General features: G+C 44.7%; 1 protein-coding gene across 1 annotated transcript in view; it reads left to right on the forward strand.

Moving 5' to 3' along the window:
• Positions 1-24,390, forward strand: part of Cfap58 (cilia and flagella associated protein 58) — a 108,453-nt gene that overhangs the window by 44,619 nt on the left and 39,444 nt on the right. The window contains exons 14-15 of the mRNA XM_055591752.1: positions 271-382; positions 2,254-2,358. Coding sequence (XP_055447727.1) covers positions 271-382; positions 2,254-2,358 — 217 coding nt within the window. The remainder of the gene's footprint in view (positions 1-270; positions 383-2,253; positions 2,359-24,390) is intronic.

Genomic DNA, 24,390 nt, shown 5'->3' on the forward strand with positions numbered 1-24,390 from the left:
TAGGAAGCTGGCCTCTCTAAGTGCTAACAAGTTTCCTCAGATTTACAGTGTGTCTGTAGTAATCAATTCATTAACTGCACTCTCCCCAGTGGGATTACAGGTAAGGTCACCATACCCGGTTGGCCTTTACATAGGTTCTAGGGATTCAAACTCTGGTCCTCCTGGTTGCAGGGCAAGTGCTTTACACACTGAGCCATCTCCCCAGCCCTCTGTAGCAAAGATAGCACATTCAAGAGAAGTTCTTTGCAAAATGAAGCTTGTCTTATCCAGGCAGGAGCTTTTCCACATGCAAAGAGAATTCTTGAAGGAAAGGACGAGATGCCGAGCCCTGGAGGAGGAGCTGGAGAACCCCATGAATGTGCACAGATGGAGAAAGCTGGAGGTAATGCCGGCCAGAGCGTCCTTCCTGTCTCCAGACTGCCTCTCCACCCACTCCAGGCTCCTAACCTAAAGCAGGATGAGAAGTTCCCTTTAAGTTAAGATGCACAAATTGTCACCTACAATGGAAGAGTGGATCAAATGTAAATTGGGTTGTTTTAGAACCAGATAGTTAATTTGAGTTTGGTTTTAAAAGCCTTGGACAAAAACCTACCTGTTCCCACAAAAGACCTCTGTGGAGGTCTTGAGGGGTGTGTATTTTGCTTTTTAGGTGCTTTTGAGGTTTGAATTGACTATTAATTGCCTTTAACAACATCTCCCACCAACATTTTAGCCACCTTTCAATTGGGTTTGCTTTCTTCCATTTCCTGTAGGAAATATAGTTTTGTGACCCAGTCTTTTCCAAAGGTCTACATGGTGTTAGCCAAACCCTTTCTCATAGGATCTGGGGTCATAGCCAAAGTCTCACTGGCTTTTTGTTTTATTTTGTGGCTTCCTGCTGGGCATCACTACCAGCTCTGCAAATAACAGTCACAGACAAGCTCTGCTTAGTCAAGACAAAGATGGCCCTCTCCTTTAGCTGTATATAGCAATGTGGGTACTAAAAGGGACTTTGTCTAACTGGCCAATTACAATACTGAGATATATGTCTATGGTACAAGAAAGTTCAGGGTGAAGTGGAAAATCATCCAAATAAGACTTTATTTTTATTTTCTTTTAATGACGAAAGTATTAAAGTTAATGCATTATAAATTGTGTAAACACAAGGCCTGAATTTTAACAACATCTAGGGCTGCCAAGTGAACGTAGGGCCAAATCCTGTCCAGCTATATGGACATCAGCTGGTGCTGGGTAAGCAAAGTCTGAGTCAATGAAATAGCTTCTTTACTCCTGTTCGGTGCCCAAAGTGGTAGAGCTTACTAACCCAGTGATAGGATGGATCTTCCCGGGGAGGGGAGTTAAAGAGCTCCCAGCTGCTTACCATCACACCAGTTTATCCCATGTGTTCTCACATAGATCCTGGACATTTCCAGCTCCGTGCAAGGCTCCCTTTAAAACATTAAGCATTCTGCAAGGTGGCTGAAAAATACCCAGCTGTTAGATTCAAAGTTGTCAGTGTGACCGAAAGCAAAGCTTTGGCTCCAAGTCTGGAGGGAAAATGGTCAGCTTACACCTGTAGCTTTTGTGTGAGTGGAACGCACAAAGCTACTGAGGGGTCACTCAAGCTGTCCAGGTTGAGATTCCAAGTCAGTGCTAAATGCCACAGCTGTGTCCTGCTACCTCCCGATAGCAGATGTCCCACCTTGGAATCCTTCCCCGCTGTGGGCTATGCTGAATCTTCTGGTTGACGCTGGCCAGCGGGGAAGCCCACGGCTGACTGGATTCGGGGAGTTAACTCCTATGGAAACTTGATAAAAACCACAGCCTGTGTGGCACGGCACATCTCAAATCCAGCTTGGACCCTTCCCAGACTTTGCAAATGATTTCTCTGCCTCTAAGGTCTCTTGTCTGTAAAAGGGGAAGACAGATATGGTCCCACAGCTGTCACGTGGCTAAAGTGTGGTTATCACATGGAAAGCACCGGGCATCATGAATGGCTGCATGGTGATTAGGTCTATTCCTTCTGAGGGGACAAACACACTCACCTCCCGTCTATGGTTAATCAGAGCCATAGTGAAGACGGTGGGAACCAGCCTGCTTTTGGGAGCAGTTATTCATGGCTGTGTCGTTTGCTCTGCCTTTTTCCTTTTCAGTTTTAATTCTTTGTGTGCTAGGTCTTCAAGCGGGAAAGGCGCTTTGATAAAACAGCAGTCATCACACACAGAACATGGTCCTTGGAAACTGATGCTGTCTCCCATCATTCTCCCACGACAGGCCAGCGACCCCAGTACCTTTGAGCTGATCCAGAAAATCCACACCCTGCAGAAGCGACTCATCGGCAAGACAGAAGAGGTGGTGGAGAAAGAGCTTCTTTTGCAGGTACCAGTTTCCGGGCCCGTGCCTCCCAAGCAAGCAGGGCAGTCTCCAGGAGCCTTAGAGTTAGTGATTTGCAGCCTTGCACACCTCGTCCTAAACTGTAGATGGCAACAACGACTCACACAAGAAGCACAAACAGCCTAATTAACTGTTCTGTTTCATTCTGCGGCCACAGATAGTTCAGGAACCCGAGAATATTAAGTTCAAGGCTAGACTTACTGCAGTCCAGTAACATGAACACCCCCCCCACTTTTCCTACAGTTCCATTTGTCACATTATTTAACTGCTCTCCTTCCTATCTTCACGTAGTGTGGAGTGCTGGGATTTCAATCTTGAAAACAGTTTTCACGTAGCGGGCAAATGATCTGTCCACAGGAGGGTCTGTGTGGGCGAGCCAGAGAGATGTGTCTGAGGGTGTGATAGGTGTTTGGGGTGGTGTGCACAAAGGTGAGGCTAGAGAAGGATCTAGCATCCTCCCCACAGTCATCTGCCATATTCTCCAGAAACAGGCTTTCCCAGCACATCTCGGTCCTCCTCACTCGACTGCCTGGCATGCAAGCTCCTGTATCCATCCACTGGTCTCACCCCTCCCGATGCTGGGGCTGCAGGCATGCATGGCCTAGCCTGAGTTTTACATGGGTGCTGAGGATTTAAACCTAAGCCCTCACGCCTGGGTGGTAAGAACTCTTACCCCCTGAGCCTTGTCCTTGCCCTGCCTTTGAGGACGTTAGGAAGTGAATCCCGGCATCCAATCGGTCATTGCTGTAGTCAGGCGCTGGAGATTTAAGAATGAGGTAAGCATGCAATGCTGGCATCAGGTGGCCAGAATTGGCATTCTGCTTCTGCCAGCTTGCAGCTATTTGATCATGATTTCTCTGCACCTGGGGTTCTCTGTCTATATTAAGGACAACATTAGAGCTCATTAGGTGCTGTAGGCACCGAAGGACCTTAACACTTCACTCAGTTCATAGTAAATATCATTTCCAAAGCTTGTGACTTTAACTATTTGGGTGACCATTAGGAGGGGCAGGAACTTTTACACATGTGCAAGTGGAGCCTTTTGCTGTTTTCTACTTTGTATTTGTCCCTAGACACGGTTTCGCTAAGGTTGCTGGACAGTGTAGCACCCTGCAATGCAGACATCACCGCCTGGAGCGGGCTTAGTGTTTTCCTCTCCCTGGGAGATGAGCATGGAGATGGAGAAGGCAGGTTCCGGAGCAAGGAAGCACTCATCATAAGAGTTCAATGAATTGAGGAGAGTCACAGACAGTTTTCATTGGTTTCTCCTCCTGCAATGCAGGCTGAGTCGTTCCGGTTCTCATTAAGGGAACGTATCTAACTAGGGGGTCTTTCAGAGGAGCCAATCAGAGCACAGCATCAGGGACTCACCCGCCGCAGTGCACTGCCCCAGCACCGGGCAGCAGGGAAGCAAAGGTTGGTCCTCTGCCCAGCCAGAACCCACACCTGCCTTGGCCTCATGGTCTTGTCTGTTCTGTTGCAATTGCCACTTTGTAAAATTTAAAGAGAATCAATTTTTATGTTGTGTCTAACTCAGGCTTAAATGTGTTTTGTGTTTTATATGGACTTTGCTCTGTACTAAAATGTATACGCACGTGTGCCTGTGTGAGTTTATCTGCACCACATGGGTGCAGGTGCCTGTGGGGCCAGAAAGCTCCGAGAACCTGAAACTCGAGATGCGGGCAGTTATGAGCCCCTGCTGTGGGAGCTGGGATCCAAACCTTGGTCCTCTGCACGAACAGTAGGTGTTCCTACCCACTGAGCCACCTCTCCAGCCCCTGGGCAGTTAACTTTGTTATTTTCTTCCTTCTACACACATCCTTTGGGTCTGCTCTGTACTTCTATCTTATCAAAGTAGATGCACAATCAGGATTCTCTCTTCTCCTTCCCTCTCCCTTCTTCCCATCTCTCTGCTCTTCTCATTTCATCTTTTCTTTTCTCAGTGTTGAGGATTGAACCAGGCTACTGGTTCAATTGAGGCAAGAATTCTGTCACTGAACTATACCCACAACCTTTTATTTTCTGATATAAGCATTTGAGTCCATAAAGTATGTTTTAAGGAACACGTGAGTTTCTTCCCACAGGTTTTTGATGTACATAGTATTTTTACTTAGTTGTAAATCTTTTCTCCTTTAAGAATTATTCCTCGATGCCCTTCCACTGAGGCCCAACAAAGAAACCCAGCTAGGGGAAAGTGATCTAAAAGCAGGCAACAGGGTACACATCAGAGACAGCCCTCTCTCTAATTGCCAGGGGACCTTCATGAAGACCAAGCTGCCCATCAGCCACATATGTGTAGGGGACCTTGATCCAATGAATGCTCTCTGGTTGATGGTTCAGTCTCTCTGAGCCCCATGGTCTTCATTAATTGACTCTGTTGGTCTTCTTGTGGAGTTCTTGTATCCTCTGGTCCACTTAGGCCTGATGTGACTTGATGTGCTGGGGCTGATTCTCAGGAGAAGAGGAGGGACAGGAGGAGGAGGGTGGGAGTGCAGGACTGGGAGGGGGGAAAAGAGGGGCTTTGACAGGGATGCTGGACCCCCTGCTGAGATGTGGCCAATTGGCAACTCAGTTTCATGTGGATCTCTGAGGGAGGGGATCAGGGACTGCTTCTATCATGAGCTCAGTTGACTGCCCTCTTATCACTCACCTTTGATGATGCAGCCTTGCCAGGCCACAGAGGAAGAGGGTCCAAGCAGTCCTGATGAGACTTAACAAGCTATGGGCAGATGGCAATAGTGGAGAACTCTCCCTTTCAGTGGACTAGGGGAAGAGGATGAGGGGAAGAGGGAGAGAGGAGAAGTGGAACTGGGGGAGTTGGGCGAGGGGGCTTTAATTGAGGATATGTAATAAGCAAATTGTGAAGAAAAAATTTATAAAAAAGTAAAGTGAATAATAATAAAAATATTATTTCCCCATTGAGAATAAGTCTGAAGGAGCCCCACCTTTCCTCTCATGAATGAATAGTTCACTTTAAGGTCTTTAGATCCATGCATATTTAGGTTAAACTTCCCTTCTGATCTTTTCCTTTTCACTGATAGCTATAGTAGATATGCTCTTCAGAATCTAAGCGACCATTTAGAAGTAACGGGTCCCTGGGGTTAGAAAAGATACATGCCTTTTACGTGCTCTGAACTCATAGAGATCCACCTGCCTCTGCCTCTCCAGTGCTGGGATTAAAGGCGTGTGCTACCATGCCCAGCATGACTTTTTCTTACCATTTGTTATTTTTAACTTCAAATACATTTTTGGTATGATCATAAGGTGAGCAAAAGGGTGTAATTTTTATTTCTCTCTGGGGGAATTATTTCTTTTATAGTATATGGAAACTCTTCCAAGAATGCTAAAATTCATCTAATATTATTATAGGCCTGTCAGCAGGACTCTTCAAAATTGTATTTTTATATCTTTAAATTTTGGGGAGGAGGTATTTGTATTTTGAGAAAATCTCTTGTAAAATTAAAAAAAAATGTATATTACCTGGCCCTGTTTATTTTTTGGCTGATGCACTGAGTTCATTAGTATTTGATATGGTTCCTTTCTATATTCTTATTTTGCAGCATTTACCCTTGTTTATTTTTAGAATAAGTGTGTGTGTGTGTGTGTGTGTGTGTGTGCGCGCGTGCACAGGCATATGTGAGCTGTGGCATTGTGTGGCAGTCAGGGAGCTGGTTCTGTCCTTCCACTGTGGGATCCATAGATGGTGCTTAGGTCATTTATCTGGGGACCCTTGTGCCTAAATGTGTTTCCTTAAGGCCCCCAGGCAATGTTACTCATTTAGAGTGACATCTTTATGTTAAACTCTCAACTTGGGACTCTCTGGACTGTTAAAAGTTTGGGATCCCAGTCTTGTGACAGGAGGCTGGTAGATTTCCATTCCTAGAGGAACCATGCTTTTTCCAATGAGAGCCCAAGAGAGATGGGTTCCTTGTGGTCTTCCTGGCACAGGTAGGGCATTTCTTCCTATCTTTTTACTTTTGGTCTCATTCTTATGTGAAGGGGTCTTGGTCACAACTCTCCAGTTCACAGAGGCCAGACCCTCACCCTTGTCCTCCTGTGGCCTCTCAAAGCCAGGCCTCTTACTCAGTGAGTGTCCTCTCAAAGGATGGCTGCCATCTGACACTATTCACTACTTCCAGTGCTGGACACCTTTGGATTTTGACATTTGATAAAACCACATGCAGACTTTGTAGCAAACACACGACTTTGTTTAGAGTGTCTCATATTTTGTAAACACCAGAATTCAGGATTTCTAATTATTTGCAGTGTATAGTATGATATGTGGCCATCAGTTTAGATTGTGTTGGTTTGAATGAGAATGTCCCCCATAGGCTCAGGCACTTGAACACTTGGTCTCCAGCTGGTGGCGCTGTTTGGGGTGAGAGGCTTAGGAGATGCAAGAAAGTACGTCACAGGAGTGGCCTTTGAGTGTTTGAAGCTTCTTCCTGCTTCTGGTTTGCTCTCTCTGCTTGCAGTTGAAGATATGATCCTCTAGTTTCCTAGGCCCACCACCAAGCCTGTTGCTTTCTGTCATGTCTGCCATCCACGATAGACTCTTATCCTTCTAGAGCCATAAGTCCAAACAAACGCTTCCTTCTGTAAGTTGCTTTGGTCATGGTTACAGCCAACAGAAAGCTAACTAATACAGAAGTCTTATCTTTTCTTCCTCATCTGTAACTGAGGCAATAGTAACAATCACCACAGTCTTGAGTATACTAATGGATATCCAAGTTGAGAAGAGTGCTCAGTTATCATTAACAATGTCATCATAAACATTGATAATTTTATTAATAATACTGATGTCACCAAGCAGTTTTCATAGACCTCCAAAGTCTCACTTTTTTTAAAGCAATCCCTCATTTAGTCTTTTACAATTGGCTGCTACAAAGTTCCTTAGCAGTCATATAACCCTAGACAACAAGCCTTGCTATGTTGGCAAAGAGTTAAATACTCCAAAGAGTAGTCATTCTCTCAGCTTTATGTGTTTTATTAACTTATTAGAAAAATTCTCAGCACTTATAGAAGAAATTCCTCTACAATTTTAGAGATTTATGGTTGCATTCTTTTGAGTCCCAGAATAACTTTTAAATGATGATTTCTCTTTGTCATTGTGATAAGAAAGGCTCCACTATTTCTAAGCAGCAGATAAAGTGGAAGACCATTTCCTCCATACTAGACTTAGGAGTTCCTTAAGAAAGGCATTTCCTAGTTAAGGCTCTAGCTTCTCTCCTGTTAAGGACACTGTAAACTTTTTTAGTCATTTGCTTATTGCTCTTATAAAATGTGACAACAAAAGCAATTAAGTTTTTAATTAAGGGAGAGAAGACTTTTTTTTTTGGCTTACAGTTCAGAGGGACACAGTCCATCCTGGTAGGGAAGACATGGCAGCAGGCACAGAAGGTGTGGTAGCAGGAACAAGATGTTGGTTGGTGGCGTTGGTGCCAGCACTAATGAATCAGAGAGTAAAATGGAGGTGGGGACAGGCTATAAAGCCTCAAGGCTTGCTCCCAGTAATCCAATTCAACCAGTGAGGCTCTACCTCTTAAAGGTTCCACAGCCTTCCTAAACAGTGCTGCCAGATGGGTTCCAAGAATCCAAACATACAATTGTACAGAAGACATTTCACATTTAAGCTGTAAACACCCAGCCAACTCCTTATCCTTGAATTCTTACTGTAAATGGCCCTTTTCACTTCTGGTGACCCCCTTTCCCAGGTCAAATGTTTTTTGATGAAGTTCACATGCCCGGATGTCCTGTTCATGTCACACCTGTGATTGATAAAATCGTTATAATTGTGCTTTGTATATGCTTGCATGTGTGTGCATGTGTGCCATGTGTACAGGTATCTGTGGAGGTCAGGTCAACTTTAGTTGTCCCCCCGAGGCACTACCTACCTTGAGTTTTGAGAGAGGGTCTTTCCTTGGTCTAGATTTTCTGAGTAGGCCAGCATGGCTGAATAGAGAGCTCCAAGAATCCTGTCTCTGCTTTCCCTGTGCTGGGATTTAATGCATATGCTAGAACACTTGACTCTTTGATTTACATTCTGGGACTTAGAATCATGTTTAAACAGCAAGTACCTTGTCAACAGAATTGCCCCTTCCCAGGCTCACCATTGCGCATTTTGACATTTTCCTGCTAGACTGTAGGCTCCAACAAAGGCATTTGTTTTTCTTCCAAGGTGCTTTCTGTGTCTGCCTCTTGATTACCCCTAGAATCATCCCTACTAAAATCTCTCCAGTGACTGATGTGTGCTGGAAGAATTGTGGTCCTCTGAGAAGTTGTACGTCTTATTGACATTAAGTTCTAATCTTGGGCCAATAGGATAGGGACCTATTCTTCCTATTGTCTTGACACTTTGTTATTAACTTTGCAGGGGTTTGGGATTTACTTTTGGTTTATGTGTCTGTCTGTTTTACCTTTGTGTGTAGAGGCAGGCTGGCTTCCATTGCTGTGCTCAGATTCCACCCTTTGTGGCAGTTTGGTGGGAATATGGAAAAGTGTGCATTCTTGCCAGGCTTGGAAACTTAGGCGTGGAATGAAAGACTTGCTTGCTACTGTCTACCAGGCTTCTCTCCCATTCAAGGAAGCATTCGCAATTGAAACATATGTGAATATGCCACTGCTGTTACTCTACTCAGCCCCTGAACCCTTCCAATCCACAGGATTAATGACTCTTTTCTTTGAAGACATCTGTGGGATAAGGCTAGCATGTGTGTGGTGATTGCTGTTGTTACATCATCGATCATCATCATCATCATCATTGTGCATTCCAAATAAATAATGAGTATAAGGCAAGGTGGTATCAGAACAGGAAGCTTAGGCCTTTGCTGGAGGCACTTGCAAGCATAAGGATCACTTAGAGCAGCTGGGATTTTTTCTCCCAAGTGCTTAAATACCTTTATTTTCAGGGCCAGGCAAGAAATTCAAAGCAGTGAAGTGAGCTTTGTATATCAGCTGTCAGAAATGTCCATTGTTGTTGCTCTCAGAGTCAGAAGCAAAAGAGAGAGCCAGGGACTGTAGCACAAGGCATTGAGGGTCCCCTCTCCAGGAAGCAGCTATTAATTCAGTCAAGTACAGGCTTATGTGTCACTTCATTTTTCAAGGAAAGCTAGAAATGTGTTTGGTATGTTGAGTCTTACTCATTAGCAAACTTTAAGAGTACCAAATGAGCCTTTCAAAACCAAGTCTGGAGAGATGGCTCAATAGTTAAAAGCACCGGCTACTCTTTCACAGGACCCAGGTTTGATCCCTGGCACCCACATGACAGCCAACAACTATTGATAAGTCCAGTTCCAGGGGATCCGATGCCTCCTTCTGGCTTCTATGGGAATTGTCTGTACATGGTACACTTATATATGTGCAGGCAAAGCATAAATTAAATACACATAAAATTTTAAAAATGCCAAAATAAGGTAAGCACAGACAAAACAAAGCCTGCCTAACACCCTTGACTGGCAGGTGGGTGGTTTGTAACCTCCAGCTTCTGGGCCTGGAGAAGAAGGAACAATGAAGAAAGGAAGTCATGTGGTCAGCTTCACTCATTTTGATCTCATTTGCTGCTGTGGTGCCTTGATGAAAATTCAGAGGCCAAGATTTAACAGAAAGCAGTAGATGGGGAAGAAGGAGAGGTACCAGGCTGGAGGAGTGTGGTGGTATGGGCATTTGGAGGTCAACAGGCTGAGTCATTGTGGAATCCAGCATCAGGGAGGGTAAAGAATGTTTTCTGGTGCAGGGTGGGTGGGCTCCATGAAAGAGGATCCTTCTTAAGTGGTCTCTTCCCTTGTTGACAACGACTCTTGCTTTGTTTTACAAACCTTTCAAAACCAGAAAAGGAATCTTGATGCATTGGAAGACCTGCAGATTGTCCCCGCCCTCTCCTGCAGGGCAGTGCAAGCACTGTGTTTGAGGGTCCACCATGGCCAGCGGTGCCTGCATGAACGAAGCTTGCTTTATCCTTGTGGCAATAAATCTCTCAGTGCTGTGATTGTAGTTGCATTGTGACTAGAGCTGCAGTTCTTAACAGAATACAGTGGGACTTGGACATGCTTTGGAATGGGCAGGGTTTTCAGTTTGAACCTCAAATCAGACACCAAGACAGAATCTGGATTGCAGTAGTTGGGAGGAAAGTTATTGGGAGCTGGTGTAAGGGCGCAGAAGAGGGGAAAGAGGGAGAAGGGGAAGAGGAAGTCCCTCTTTGGGAGGGGATGGGTGGGTAGGAGTCTCAGTGAATTCTTCAGAGGGATTATAGAAATAGTAGGACAAGTGCCCTCAAGGTAAGAGAGGCTAAGGCATTTGTTCACTGCTGCCGCTCTGTTGAGAGGCAGGCTTCGGGGCCTTTGCTTTTCTCCAGTATCTCATTAGAGGAGCCTTGGCTGGAGGCAGAAAAGCTGTGTCTGTGTTGGAAGCTGGAGACAGAAGTTTGATGCTGGAGTTAGACACTGCCAGAGTATTTCAGGAACCGATGGACATCCCAGTGTGTCAGGCATGTCCGCTCAAAGTTATGGATCTTAGGCTGTTAAGAAGACAGGGTTCGGGTACCAAAAGTGCCTTCCATGTGGGATCTGGCTTCCTGGGAGGTCCTGGATGCTATCAGTAGACCTTGGACCCGGGTTCCTTAGCAATTCATCTCAGTTGTAAGTTGCCCATCCACCTTTGGAACCAGCAGTAGCACCTGCCTCTCAGGCTCTCCCTGGATCTTTCCCTGGGTCCCACTGGCTGCCTTTTCAATGACTGTCCAGCAGCCAGGCAACAAGAACATACTTTAAAATTGGAGGCTCAGTTTTGTTCTAATCACAACCTTCCCTTTCTGAATGTTCATCATGGGTCAGGCACCCTTGCCCTCCCCAGGGATTTTAGTGAACTGCACAGTAGGTTTTTGAGGAAAAATGATGAGTGATTCATCTGAGGAGTGCTACCATTTTGAATAAAGAAAATAAAGTTGACTTTCTAGAATGTTCTCATCAAGTTAGCTTACTCAGAGGACCATTATACAGATAACAATGACAAAGTTTCTCCCTTGAAGTGTCCTGCTGGAGGTGTGTTATTTAGGAGTTAGGATGGCTGGATACACCAGTGAACACTGATTCCTTTGCATAATGTAGATGAGAATGCTTGGTTGGAGGAGTTCAGATGTGTCTTGCTTTAGGAGGTTACATATACATAGAAGCCCAGGTGTGGGCATACCTCAGCTGCCTGTATCATAAACTGAATTCAAAGTCGCTGCTTCTTTGCTGACATGTAGGTCCTGCCCCTTATTTAATTCTGTGACGGACTGGTCAGAAGTCTAGTTTACTTACCAGTAAAATGGCTGGAATGAGAGGAGGGGGTTCTGTATAGCTCTCCTGTTGCATAGGGGAATGCGCCTTACACAGCCCATTTTTAGACCATTCTCTATCAAAGAGTCTGCATTTTTTGGGACCTCATGACCATCCACACTTCTGAGACATTTACTAAAGTCAGATGCCATGGGGTTGCTTGTGTGTGTCTCACCCCTTCATTGTCATTGCAAGCCAAGAGCAGCTAGTAGCATATCCTGTAGCAGAGGCAAGAAGACAACACACAGAAAGGTTAAGACTTTCTCCCAAGGCCATGTGACTGGAGCCTCTTGGAGTGTGTAATTATATGTTGGTTCAGTCTCTATGGTTTCTTTTCTACCATGGCATGCAATGTAGGAATGCCACAGGCACAGAGTTCCCCTTGTACAGACCACCCTGGGTGCTCATGGGACAAGCTCATGTTTGTCATAGCATCTAGAGACATGCTGCTGTAGACACAGTCCTAGTGCCAGCTTAGCAGCCCTGGCACTGAAAGCCCAGAGAGCTTTGTAGAAATGCTGCATTTCAGAGCTCTGCAGGCTTGAGGACTGTTGCCGGACAAGTGAACTGCCCAAGGCAGTGCGAAAAGTCTCAAGTCTTTCTTTGTGGATGGAGACATGATGATCTTTGACCCTATTTGCTGGTAGCCTGAGTAGATTCGGCAGGAGCTACTGACAGTTTTGAAGAACAGTGGGAATTAGCAGGCACCGCTCCCATTTCCTGAATGCTGAGTGGTTGTCTAGCCTCCTGAGCTGACCATTCTGTTCCGGCTGCATCCACAGCAAACTCCGATAAGGTAGATGCTGCTGTTTTTATTCCATAGGGGAGGGAAGTGAACTTGGCCATGAATGTACACAGGAGGGAAAACAAAACCTGGACAAGCATTTACTGCTCAGAAATGTCAGAGCTCTGATTACAACCCAAGGTTTAGGAAATAAGGTCATGGAGTGGGCTCCATTTGACCCATTATCTGTTTCTATATGGCCCTCACATAAAATGCTCTTCATTTATTTAAGAGGTAAGGAAACTACCCAAAAGACTAATATTCTGATGACATGCAAAAAAAATGATATGAAATTTAGGACTTAGTGTTCAGAAATCAAGTTTTATTGATACACATTATTCACATATTGACCATGGCTGTCCCTTTGCTATCAGGGTACAGCTGAGTAGTTGGGAGGCAGACTGAATGGCTCATGAGGCCATTCTATAGCACTTACCATCTGACCCCACACAGCAAATGCTTGCTGACCCCTCTTATAGACCTTAGTCATTGGAATTCAGAACACAACCCCTAACTGCTATTCTCCATCGCCTCCACATCACCAAACATTTCATTTCTGGGATGAGTTCCTGCCCGCCCTCATTTCAAAGTAATTGTTCAATTATTTAACAGCTGCTTTAAGATTTGGAAGGCTGAATTCCAATAGTGTGTCCCAGTGGCTGGCGGTACAGCCTACACCAAACAGAATGCTTGCTTGATCTGTTAGCGTATAAACCAGCCCACCCTAGAGCTGAACTGTAATCTTTGGAGATATTCTCTCACCAGAGAGACTGAGGCGGGATAGTGCTGTGAGAGGAACTGTGTGAACTCAACCACTTGGTTGGCAGGTGTGTATTCTTGAATAGAATGAAAGGGAGAGAGAATGGGATGAGAGAGACATGGCTTATTTGGAGCCTTGCTGGTCTGTGCAGAGGACATGAGAAGTTTTACTAATGGCTGCCAGCATCTCCCCAGCTTTCTACAGTGTTCTGTTCCTTTACCACCTCTTCATGGGGCTTTCAAGGGGTGCCTGATTTCTTGTACAGGCTTATATGTGTCCCTCTCTAGGAGGAAAGGAGGAAGCAAGCCAGGCTCCACCTTCTAAAATTTCAGCATGTCCCCAAATAACACTGTGAGCAAACTTGGGGAGGAGGCGGTGTCACAGTCTGTTTCCAAAGAAGCCCATCCTTGAGAAGCTAATGAAAACAGCCGCACTAATAGTAAAACACAGATTTATTCAATGTAGCCGCATTGGGAAGAGGGGCAGAGAGATCCACTCAGTCTACCTTTGGGGTCCTGAAGTGAGGTTAAAGCTTAACTAGAGGGCCAGGGAATACACACAGCTAAGAAGCATTGTCAGGGTGTGGTCTTGCCACTGTTGTCCTGTTGTCATTGTTTGGGCTTCAGGCTCACCATGAAGGTGGCCTGACGAGCCATTAGAACTGCGTTACCCGTCCAACTAGCACCAGGTTCCCCAGACTTTTCCTTCTCCCAGCATGAGGTTCCTCAGGGAAATTCCCCTTTCTTGGAGTCTATTACTTTAGTAGTCTTATAGTGAAGTTGGATGTTGCAAGAATCTCTTTAGAACAACTTTGTTTTTGCCAGGATAATTACAGCTCCACAAATGGAATCAAGCACCATCCAACATGAACTTGTAGGGTACTTTTTACATTTAAGTCACAGTGTTGTCTATCAGTTTTTTTAATTTATTACTATTGTGTCTACATGTGCGTGTGCATGCGTGTGTGTGTTTAATCCTAAAACTTAAATTGGCATGCCTGCTATTGATCTCAGGACTTGAGGGTAATTATATAGGTCGAAGAAACTTACAAACTTACAACTCAGGAACCACTAATCTCATTTCCTGATCCTCACAGCCACTCTGTTCAACTGATCAGAGAATGTTGTCTCAGAGAGATTCATCTGCCCTCAGAAGTCAGTTCCTGCAAGGCTGGCAGCCCTAAGAGAAGGGAGGCATTGCAGGCTGTCATGGACTCTCCACCTGGAGGCAGAGAGCAAATGTTTAATATGCAGATATTTAGAGATTTTCTTACAGTGCTGTTCAGCATCATTGGAGGTGAATAGTTTTCCACCTGTGTCTCTTTCCGCTTGCCTAGGTGTATTTCATGTGTTCAATTATCAAACGCCTCTCATATTCCTTCTCACTGCATCTCCATAAATGGGCCAGGAACAATTCCCTGTAGTGTCAGTGTTTCTTAAGAGATTGGCTCTGTTAGGCTCAATTAGGCAGAAAGGAGTTAAAAACCAGTTTATGCCCTAAACCGTAAGGACCTTAAACACTTGTAATCCACAGAGACAGGCACACCGATGACTGTCTCTGGTTTGATTAACAAGGGTCTTGTTCACCTTGTATTTTGAAACAAAGTGCTTTTAAAGGGATCCTTTGTTCACTGAATGCCTGTCCTTATCCAAATTTTTTCACCTCAATTTAAGAATTTTAAACCACCAGAAACTCAGGAAACAGGGGGTCTGAGCCTAGAAGTTTGGTTAATAAAGGGTTCACATGTAGCAGATGAACAATGGCTGGGGTCCTCTGCTCCCCACAAGCAGCATCTTCAGTGCCCACAGGAAGAAAGGAAAGGCCTCCCTCTCCATACCTACTTTTCAGTGCCTGGGAAGGCAGGCATTGCTGGCCGGCTGGCCACATATTTACTGCTGGTTCATGGGGCACTATGTGGAAACTATTCCCTGGAGCGTTGCCGAAGCTCTCTTGCTTCCATCCACTGTACCCCAGTTTCTCCGAGTTCCCTCCAGTCTGCTTTTCTTGGCCATGTAAGAGTAGACTTTCTAGTCCAGATACCTTCCCTGGCCAGTGGACAGCAGAGGCCTCCTCTGGGGAGTGTCTGGTAAAAGCAGAGATAAGACAGAGGTGAGGCTGCTAAGCAGATCAAGTGTGTGAGTCCCAGCTCACTCACAGTGTTGGGCTGATTGCTAGTGTGTTTAGCTATGTCTTGGTTCTTAGAGTGCAGAGCAGCAATGGCAGCACTGTTTTTCACATGAGGGCTTTGTGTAGAGTAAACAAGGTCATCTTGTGTAAAACAGCTCGGTGTTTGTAGTTAACACATGTTGATGGCTATTACCACAACACTGAACTTTAGATTTAGACTTCCAAAGCAGTGCTTTATAAAGAGCTTAGCATGTAGCTCAGTGTTTCATTTGTGATCTTCCCTTCAGGAAGAAGTGCTAAGACCCATCCATCAATCAGGCAGTCTCTCCCTTCCCTTCTAGGGGAGGGCCAGCCCATTCATACTGCACTCATGAGATAGTCTTCTGCGATGACCTCATATCAGTTCGCTTATGCTGTGTGGCAGACCATTCCACAGCCTCTTGGCTTCAAGCAGCAATCATTCTTAGAAAATGTGATCCTGTCAGCTGGCAATTTGGGCAGGGCTCAGCTGGCGTAGTCTACTCTCATTCATGTTTTTGCAGGCTGCTGCTGAAGAATGGGGCAGCAGCTTGGTGGTCCTCAGGTGTCACTCAACACAGCCAGTGGTTGGCACTGGCTGTGGTGATGGGAGTGACCATCAGCTTCAAGTCTCCACCAGGTTGCTGGAGGCTGATCTTCATAGTCACAACCTCAAGGTTTCTGGAAACAAGAAGGCTCACAGCTCAGCGTCCAAGTGACTTCTGAGTTTTCATTTGTGTCATGTTTGCTGATGTCCTGTCGGACCACACAAGTCACATGGCAAAGCCCAGAGTAAACGAAGGGGTTTTCAGGACCATGGATAGAAGTGGTTCTATGCAACCATCTTGGTCTCCTTTCTTCGGTGACTTTCAGTAGAAACACTTTGTATTTAAGCATCTCCAGTTTAAGTACTTGTGGTAAAAGTTTAATTTTTTTAAAAAATCATTTGTCGAATATGGTATTTTAATATGCCTGGCATCTGGTTGATACTGTTGGATTCTATTGCTGACATGTTTTTCTTTCCTTTCATCTTTTATTCCCTTTATTTGGGAAATTATAGTTTGCCACAGGACATGATTCTTTTTATAGGAGAAGCAGCTGTGATGTCATAACTGAGCACACTTCCCCCACACACATTTGGAAATGAGATCCACAACCCATTTGTTCATTTCTATTTTGGTCTCTGACTCCATATTGGATCAGAGAAAACATGTGAGCTAAAACTACAATAGCTGATAAATTAATCTTGAGAAAATGTTAGCAGTTACTATTGTCTTTTTATTTCTAGTTACTGAGATATATAGTAGATATGAGGATGCTAAAAAAAAAAAAACCAAACAGCAAATTTATTATCTACTTCTGCAAGGATAATTTTGAATGGAATTGCATAAACCCAGGTGAGAGGCAGAACAATAATTTTTGGCTTCAGACGCTGTTCAAGGATTTTGCAAGAGCAGTGTTCAAACAGGAAATTTTAGTAAAAACAAATAGCAATAGTATGACCAGTAACTGAAAAAGGGAATAAATAGATTACTCAGAGTCAAGACATTTTCAGGAATGAGTTCCTCAGTGGAGAGGTTAGCTTTTTATTGAATTTGTGTACAATTATATCTTATTCCCCAAACAAAACAAATTTTCCATGATAAATGTTTCTGGACAGCAGCAAGATTCAATTCAGTTTATTTCGAGATGCAGATTTATTTGGGAAATTAGAAGAAAATAGTTGCATACAAGGACCTGAGGGAGCCCTAACTGTCTTCAGTTCCTCTGCTGGTTGGTATTTCACCCAAAATATCTCAGGGATGGAAGTGCTGCTCACAAGGAGGAGAAAAATTGCAGCTAGAGCAGAAATTAATTTGTATTTATAGTGCAGATACCTACATGAATCCTTAATCTGCTTTTTTTTTATGATTTTAGGGGAATTTATAGAATCGTTTAGATTGGAAGAAATCTCCAGTGGGTCATCAAGCTTCTTCTTCTTATAATGGCAGTTCTGGTTTTATTATCCTTAAAGCTGCCCTGATAGATGGGTGTCAAGTCTGGCTCATGTTTCATGCATTTAAAGATGCGCCTTCCCTACCCTGGATGTGTTTAATGGAGGAGACGGACTTGAAACTGCCTCTGTACCCAGGAGACATTCTCTGAGTTCTTGACACACAGTCTCTTCTGGAACAGATGCCAAATATGTAGCATATTAAGCGTTACAGTGAGACCATCAAACCTAGTTTGCTTCTGGATTCTGACAATTGGGAACAGGGACTCTGTGTTCTCTTTGCCATAAGATGATGACGATGGGGATTTTGGCTTTGTGGCCTTTGTCCTGTGTATCTCCAGAGACCTGCTGGGCCCTCAAGTAAGAGAGCCTGCTTAGCAGACTAAGTATGACTCAAAAGGCATTTTGGGGTGTCTATCTCGCTCCAGAAGTTTGTGAGACACAGAGGAATATGAGACATGGTCCTTGTCAGTAAGAAATTTACAGCCTATTTGAGAAGACTCCTGAGCTATATCTGGGAAGAAATGAGATTGGTGTCTAAGAGCAGTGCATGGAAATCCAGATCATTACTTTATGGTTCCATTTTGTGAACAACTGTGATTACATCTGTTCCCATTATACTGGATCCTGATGATAGTGAGTACTTATGGGGTCAGAGTTTCTGTTGGGACAGCAAAAATAAAGCGTTTGCTGTATACATCAGCCATCTAGACAAGAAGGATCAGAGTATGGGAGGTGATGAGCTGGATTCCTTTAGTATGAAGGAAACATGCTTGGGCAGGGCTTTGAGTGTTATGGCCGTTCCTCCAGCCACTTCCTGAAAGCATGCATTGCAGCCCGGTGCCAGAGCAGGAAAGCTTGAGTTTAGTTCTGGGGTCTTACCCTTGCTAGCACTATGCTATATTAAGAATAATACAGCACCTGATTTGCACGGATATTAATAATTTAGAGGACAGGTAATTTCATGTAATTTCAGAACCAAGCCAGACATGTTGAGCTGTGAGAGTTAAAGGTTGTGGCGGTAGTAGGACTGGGTGGAGCAGGCAATATGGAAAGCATGGATGGAGGAAGGGAAAGTTTGCCTGAAGGAGATGCAGTTGGAGATAAACGCAAACGGTTTTTCAGGCTGAGGAAAGATGGAGGCACAGTTCCGAGAGGGTACGGACAGCTGTGGTGTGGGGATGTGTTCTCCTCGATTGTCTTGTGCTGGGATGTACCTTTGGTTGCATCATGGGGAACCATACATGGGGTTAGAGACAAGCAGTGCCACTAAACTTAATCAGCAAGACAACTGTGGACTCCATCATGACAGTAGCCACAACTCTTACGGCAGCAGTTACAGGTCTGAGTGCCTTTGTGTGTGCCCAGTCCTGTGACTATAGCTATTGTCTGAATTACCATCACAATAATTTCTACTATTACCCTAGTGCGACAAATAAGGAAGCTGACGCTCAGAGTAGCTTAATAACATGATCAGGCCTTATAACTACTCAGTGACAGAGCTGGGCTGAGCCCCCTGCAGACTGAGAAGTCTAGTTGCTTGTCTTAGCCTACGTTCTGCAGGATATTAATTAGTTCCGGGTGAGGCACAGAGACATCGAAGTGGAAGGAAGACTGAAAGGGTGCAGAGGGCAGCACCAAAGAGGAAGCCATTAAGTAATAGTTAGAATAGTGAAGGTGATGTGGTTTAAAAATATTCTTATTAATTCTTTGAGGATTTCCTTCAATGTATTTTGATCATGTTTGCTTCCCTTACCTACCCCGTAATTACTCCCAGATCCACCCTTAATTTCCTACCCCTCCAAATTTGTGTCATTTAATTAAAAAAAAAATCAGTTGAGTTCCTTTTGTGCTGCCCATATATTTCTGGGTGTGGGAAACCAGCCAGGGCCACCCCCTTAAGGAAAACTGGCTCTGCCTCCCCAGTAGCCGCCCAGGGCCCACAGAGCCTCCGTTAGGCCTGCAGGGCTCACCAGCACTTCTCCCTCTGTTAGAGGGCTTGAACGGCTTGGTCTTGTGCGGTATATGCTACAACCGCTGTGTTCACAAGTATAGCAGTCCTGTCATCTTCAGAAGACACTGTTTCTCTCCCATCAGCTGGGAACCAGAGGGGCTGCCTGGAAACCAGAGAAGCAAAGGGGAAAAAAAGTGATGGCCAGGAAGCGACTATGGTGAAATTGTTATTTTTATAATGCTTTAGGAGACTGAAATGAAGGAGACTGGAAGAGAAAACTGTCAGAGCAAAAGAGGACTGTCAGAGCTCAAAGTCTGGTGGCCTAATTGAAAGTCACCAGGAACTTGACTGTGTTGATAATAGAGTTTGAAGTTTATTGTACTTTGTACATCTGAAAAGAGGTGAGAGGATGGAAATTAATTAGAATTCTCAGTTTGTAAACAATTCCGGGAACTTTGAGTCTAAAGAAATTAGAAGATATTTTAATTTTCTCCAGCATTGCTACATTCTGATTCTTGGTCTAGCTATAGGCAAAATATCACAGAATAATTACATATCATAAATGTGCTTTCAGTCGACAAAGCAGCTTTACGTGGATTGTCTCACTTGGTTTTTAGCAGTTCTGTGGGGTAGAGACAGAGGTAGGAAGATAGAAGCACCCAGTATTTGTCCAGCAAGCTATCTTTTGTGGAGCATTTCCACCTTTGTCACCCTCACAGCTATTAATTTCTAAATATGCAGTTATGGTATTGATTCAGCCACAGTTCTCTCGCCTATTGCTGGAAATGGAGTTCCTTCTCTGGGGATGCCTATCCTAGTGTCTGTGGGACTCTTATCCACAGAGAACTTGACGCTGAGCTTTTCTCACAACACAGGAGCTGTTGGTCAGGATCCTGGGCCAGGTGGCTCAAGAAGAGAGGACCCTGTCTTGTGGCCCTTGGTGGTCTACAGAGACAGAGGGTGGCAGACATGCCCATGGGCAAAAACTGAGGGTTACAGAAACTTTGCAACTCGGGGTGTGAGCAGGTGGCGTGGCTGAGTATGGCGTCTTCTTTAGAGGATGGTGCTTCATGTACAGACCTCACGGCACATTTAGAGGCCTCCTGTTCTGCAGCTGCCCTCTCGTACACCCCTCCCTTAGGGGTCATCTGCCTTAAGAGACAGGAGGGGAGAGTCTGTTGTGGATTTGCTGCGTCTTTCATGAAATGCTCTCGGGGCTGCAGTGTGGCTTTAGAGGGCAGCCCCACTGAGGGCAGAAGTCGGGGAAGACGGGAAGATTCCAAGAAGCCAGCAGCTCATCTGTGTTAGAACCGAGGCGAGGTGTAGCCACCAGGTCACCACAGATGCCCTTGCTGCGCCCAGGTATGGGTGTTTGGGAGTTTTGCTGGTAAGGGCTCAAGGGAAAAGAAGTTGAGAGAAAGGAGGCAGTGGACTTTTTTTTTTTTTTTTTTTACTTTGTACTAGATATGCAGTTATAGAAGAAGAAATTCAAGACAAAAAATTAAATACATAAAACCCACAAATATGTCTCGGTAGCAGAGCTGAAGAGCAATACAGAATAAGCCATGGGAAATGTTCATTATATACTTATTATATATTATATATATGCCCTTATGTAACACAGCATCAGGTACAACAAATAGACACAGAGGACACAGAACAAAACACACATAACTAGAGGAGATGGTTCAGCCAGTGCAGAGCCTGCTGTGTAAGCATGAGGACTGGAGTTTGGATCCCCAGTACTCATGTTAAAAAGTTGGCTGTGGGCACATGCTTGTACTCCAGCACTGAGCGGTGAAGACAGAAGGATCCTTAGGGCTCACTAGCCAGCTAGTCTTCCAGCACTGGTAAGATCCAGGTTCACCCGATTACTTTTTAATTTTATTTTAGAGACATATATCTGAAAACAACCATTGGTATTCATAGGCACATGCTCATATATGCATATATACACACTCATATATAGAGACACACACAGACACATAGACACACACAGATACACAGACACACAGATACATACACAAACACAAAGATAGACACACAGACACATAGACACACATAGACATATGCACAGACACACAGACATACAGAGACACACTGATACGTAGACATACATAAAGACAGACAGACACGTAGACACACATAGACATGCGTGGTCATACAGGCACATAGAGACACACACAGAAGCACAGAGACACACAAACACATAGAGACAGACACATACACACAAACACATAGACACAGACATGCACACAGACAGACACATAGACACAGACAGAACCACAGACCTAGAGACCCACAGACTCACAGACACAGGTACACACAGAGAGACACACAGACAAACACAGACAGACACACACATATGCAGGCACACAGTCACATATACACAGACACAGACACCTACATACAGACACAGACAAACAGACATACACAGAAACACACATACAGACACACAGAGAAACACACAGACACACAGGCACATAGACACATACAGACATACACACAGACAGACAGAAACACACACACACCACACACAGGTAGTACTGTGATGTGCCTGCAGCGCAGGGTAAATATTACGCAGGCCCTGGGCTGAGGAGAGTGGGAGGTGGAGCGGCTGCCAGTCTCAGCAAGCACAGTGAGCGGAGGACCGGGTGTAGGGGTGAGGGGTGGGCAGGTCCACACGGGCAGGGGGTTCCAAGAAGCACTGCTGAGCTAGCTCTCAGAGTAATCACATTGGTGCTTAGCTGGCTATGGAACGCGAGGTGTAATACATTTGTCCACCAGATAAAGGCAAAAGTAATAAAAATATATGCTGGTGCCTCCTGGAGCCCAGCAGCCCCAATTCCTCAAAACCGCTCATCACAATGACTTTGCTGTTTACGGGTCTCTCAATGGGTGTATGTTGCGAAAGCGATATGTGTTTATATGGCACCTCTTTGGGAAAGTCTCCATCCTTCTTTGATATCTAATACACTATCACACTCTGATTTGCGGAATCCTTTTCATTCTACCATGCCTGACACAACTTGAATTCTTCTTAGGTCAGAAATGACTTGGGTACAGCAAGACATCATGCACCACTCTCCTTTCATGAAAATCTGTCTTTTGAGCTTCTGTGTTCACCCCGAGGGTATGCATGGAGTTGCTTCACTTTCCCACTCCAGGCTCCAGCTTTGGTACCTGCCTGCTGGAGAGAGCCAGGGCTCCGCGCTTGGCTCAGGCAGCGTTTACCCAGGCTAGAGCAGCTCTTCTGGCTTTTAAGGTGCACAATCATGGGAACAGAGATGGACAGCAGGAAAGAGGTTTCTGGGGAGATTTGAAGCTATGGGAAAGAGCCAAGGGGAATTTTAAGTAGGTGGATAGCGTCTCCCTGACTGTTGTGGAGAGACACTTGAAAGCCACTGTCTTTGTTCACGATAGCTCTGTGATTGGATCAGGTGGGTCTTAGTGTCCAGGGCTTGTACCAGGTAGCCACAGGATGGTAGAAATCACAAGTTCTATGGGGGATAACCAGTCCATGGGCTGCAGGAGCCTGAACACAAAAGCTCTCCTCCTCTATGGCTGTTTTTTTTTTAATGCTGCCTCCTCTCCTTCTGGTGTTCTTTTGGAAACAAATCTACTTTGCATTACAGAACTTAATACACAATTTTCCACTTCCCTAAAATTTTATTAAGTGCTTTATGGAACAATTTGCACAAGGTCTAATTTTCCAAGTTGTCGGCTGTGCGGCATAATGACCTCATACTTTTTCATCTAGTTTCATGCCATTATTTATATAAAGAGGCGGCTGGTTTGCATTCAAATTAGGCACATGTGGAAACTGGATAGGTTTCTTCTATAATTTTAAATGTAAGGCAACATTGTTGCTCAATTTCAGAGCCATCCAATAAATTTATAGTGTGAGCCATATCTGTGAATGTTAAATCTCCCAGCACCTCCAATAAGAAAGTATGGAAAGAGCTGGGTGAAACTGATTTTGATAATGTATATTGATTAACTCAATTTATTCAAACTAATACCACTTCAACATGAAATGAACCTTAAGTTACTAACATGTTATTTTACATCATTTTCAGGTACCATAGCAACAGAGCAGAAAGAGTGTAGTGTGTGATGTATATTAGGACTTAATGACTGTTGGTTCAGACTATATAGAGTTGAAGTGCTTGCTAGCCACAAGCGGCTAGTGGGTGTCACACTAACTAGCGTGATTTTGTTTACAGACATTAGTTAGTCACCACCTTGGCTGTAAGTTCTTCCTGACTTCCTGAGATTGATGTAATCTATTCAGAGGGTCTTTACAGGACTATCAGAGAGTTGTTTAGTCATGTAGTTGAGCAATCCATCCATCCATCCATCCTCCATCCATGATGGCTAGAGTTACTTGTCAACTTGATAGTATCTAGAATTACCTGGAGGATGGGCGTCTGAGCGTGCCAGTGGTTTTCGTTTATTAGCTGGGGTGGGAAAGCCACAGGCCATGAGCAGCACCATTCCCTGCCTGGGCCTTGTACCGTATGAGTGGCAAAAGGGAGCTGCACAGTGCACAGCTATTCATTGTTCTCAGTCCTGGTTACGGCTGGAATGTGTCCTACTTTGCCTTCTGTTGTTGTGATAAAACACTGACCAAGTATGACCGGGGGTGGGGGTTGGGAAGAAAAGATTTATTGGGCCTACAGACCCATCACTGGGGGAATCCAGGCAGGAACTCAAGATGGGAACCTGGAGGCAAGAACTGAATCAGGGAACACAAGGGGACTCTGTTTACTGGCTCACATTCAGACACTTTTTTTTTTTAAAGTCCAGGGTGTCATGGAACTTGCTTTGTAGACCAGGCTGGCCTCGAACTCACAGAGATCCCTTTGTCCTTGCCTTTCCCTCTTAAGTTCTGGGATTAAAGACAGGTGCTACTACACCCAGCCTCAGGTACCTTTCTTATACAACCCAAGACCACATGTCCAGGTATGGCACCACTCACAGTGGCCTGTGTCTTCCTTCAGCAATTAGCAACCAAGACAGCGTCCCAGAGAACACTCCCAGGCCATTCTGACAGAAGCAAGTCCT

The sequence above is a fragment of the Psammomys obesus genome, unplaced genomic scaffold (assembly GCF_907164565.1).
Source record: "Psammomys obesus unplaced genomic scaffold, mPsaObe1.curated_primary_1811, whole genome shotgun sequence".
Classification (NCBI taxonomy): domain Eukaryota; kingdom Metazoa; phylum Chordata; class Mammalia; order Rodentia; family Muridae; genus Psammomys; species Psammomys obesus.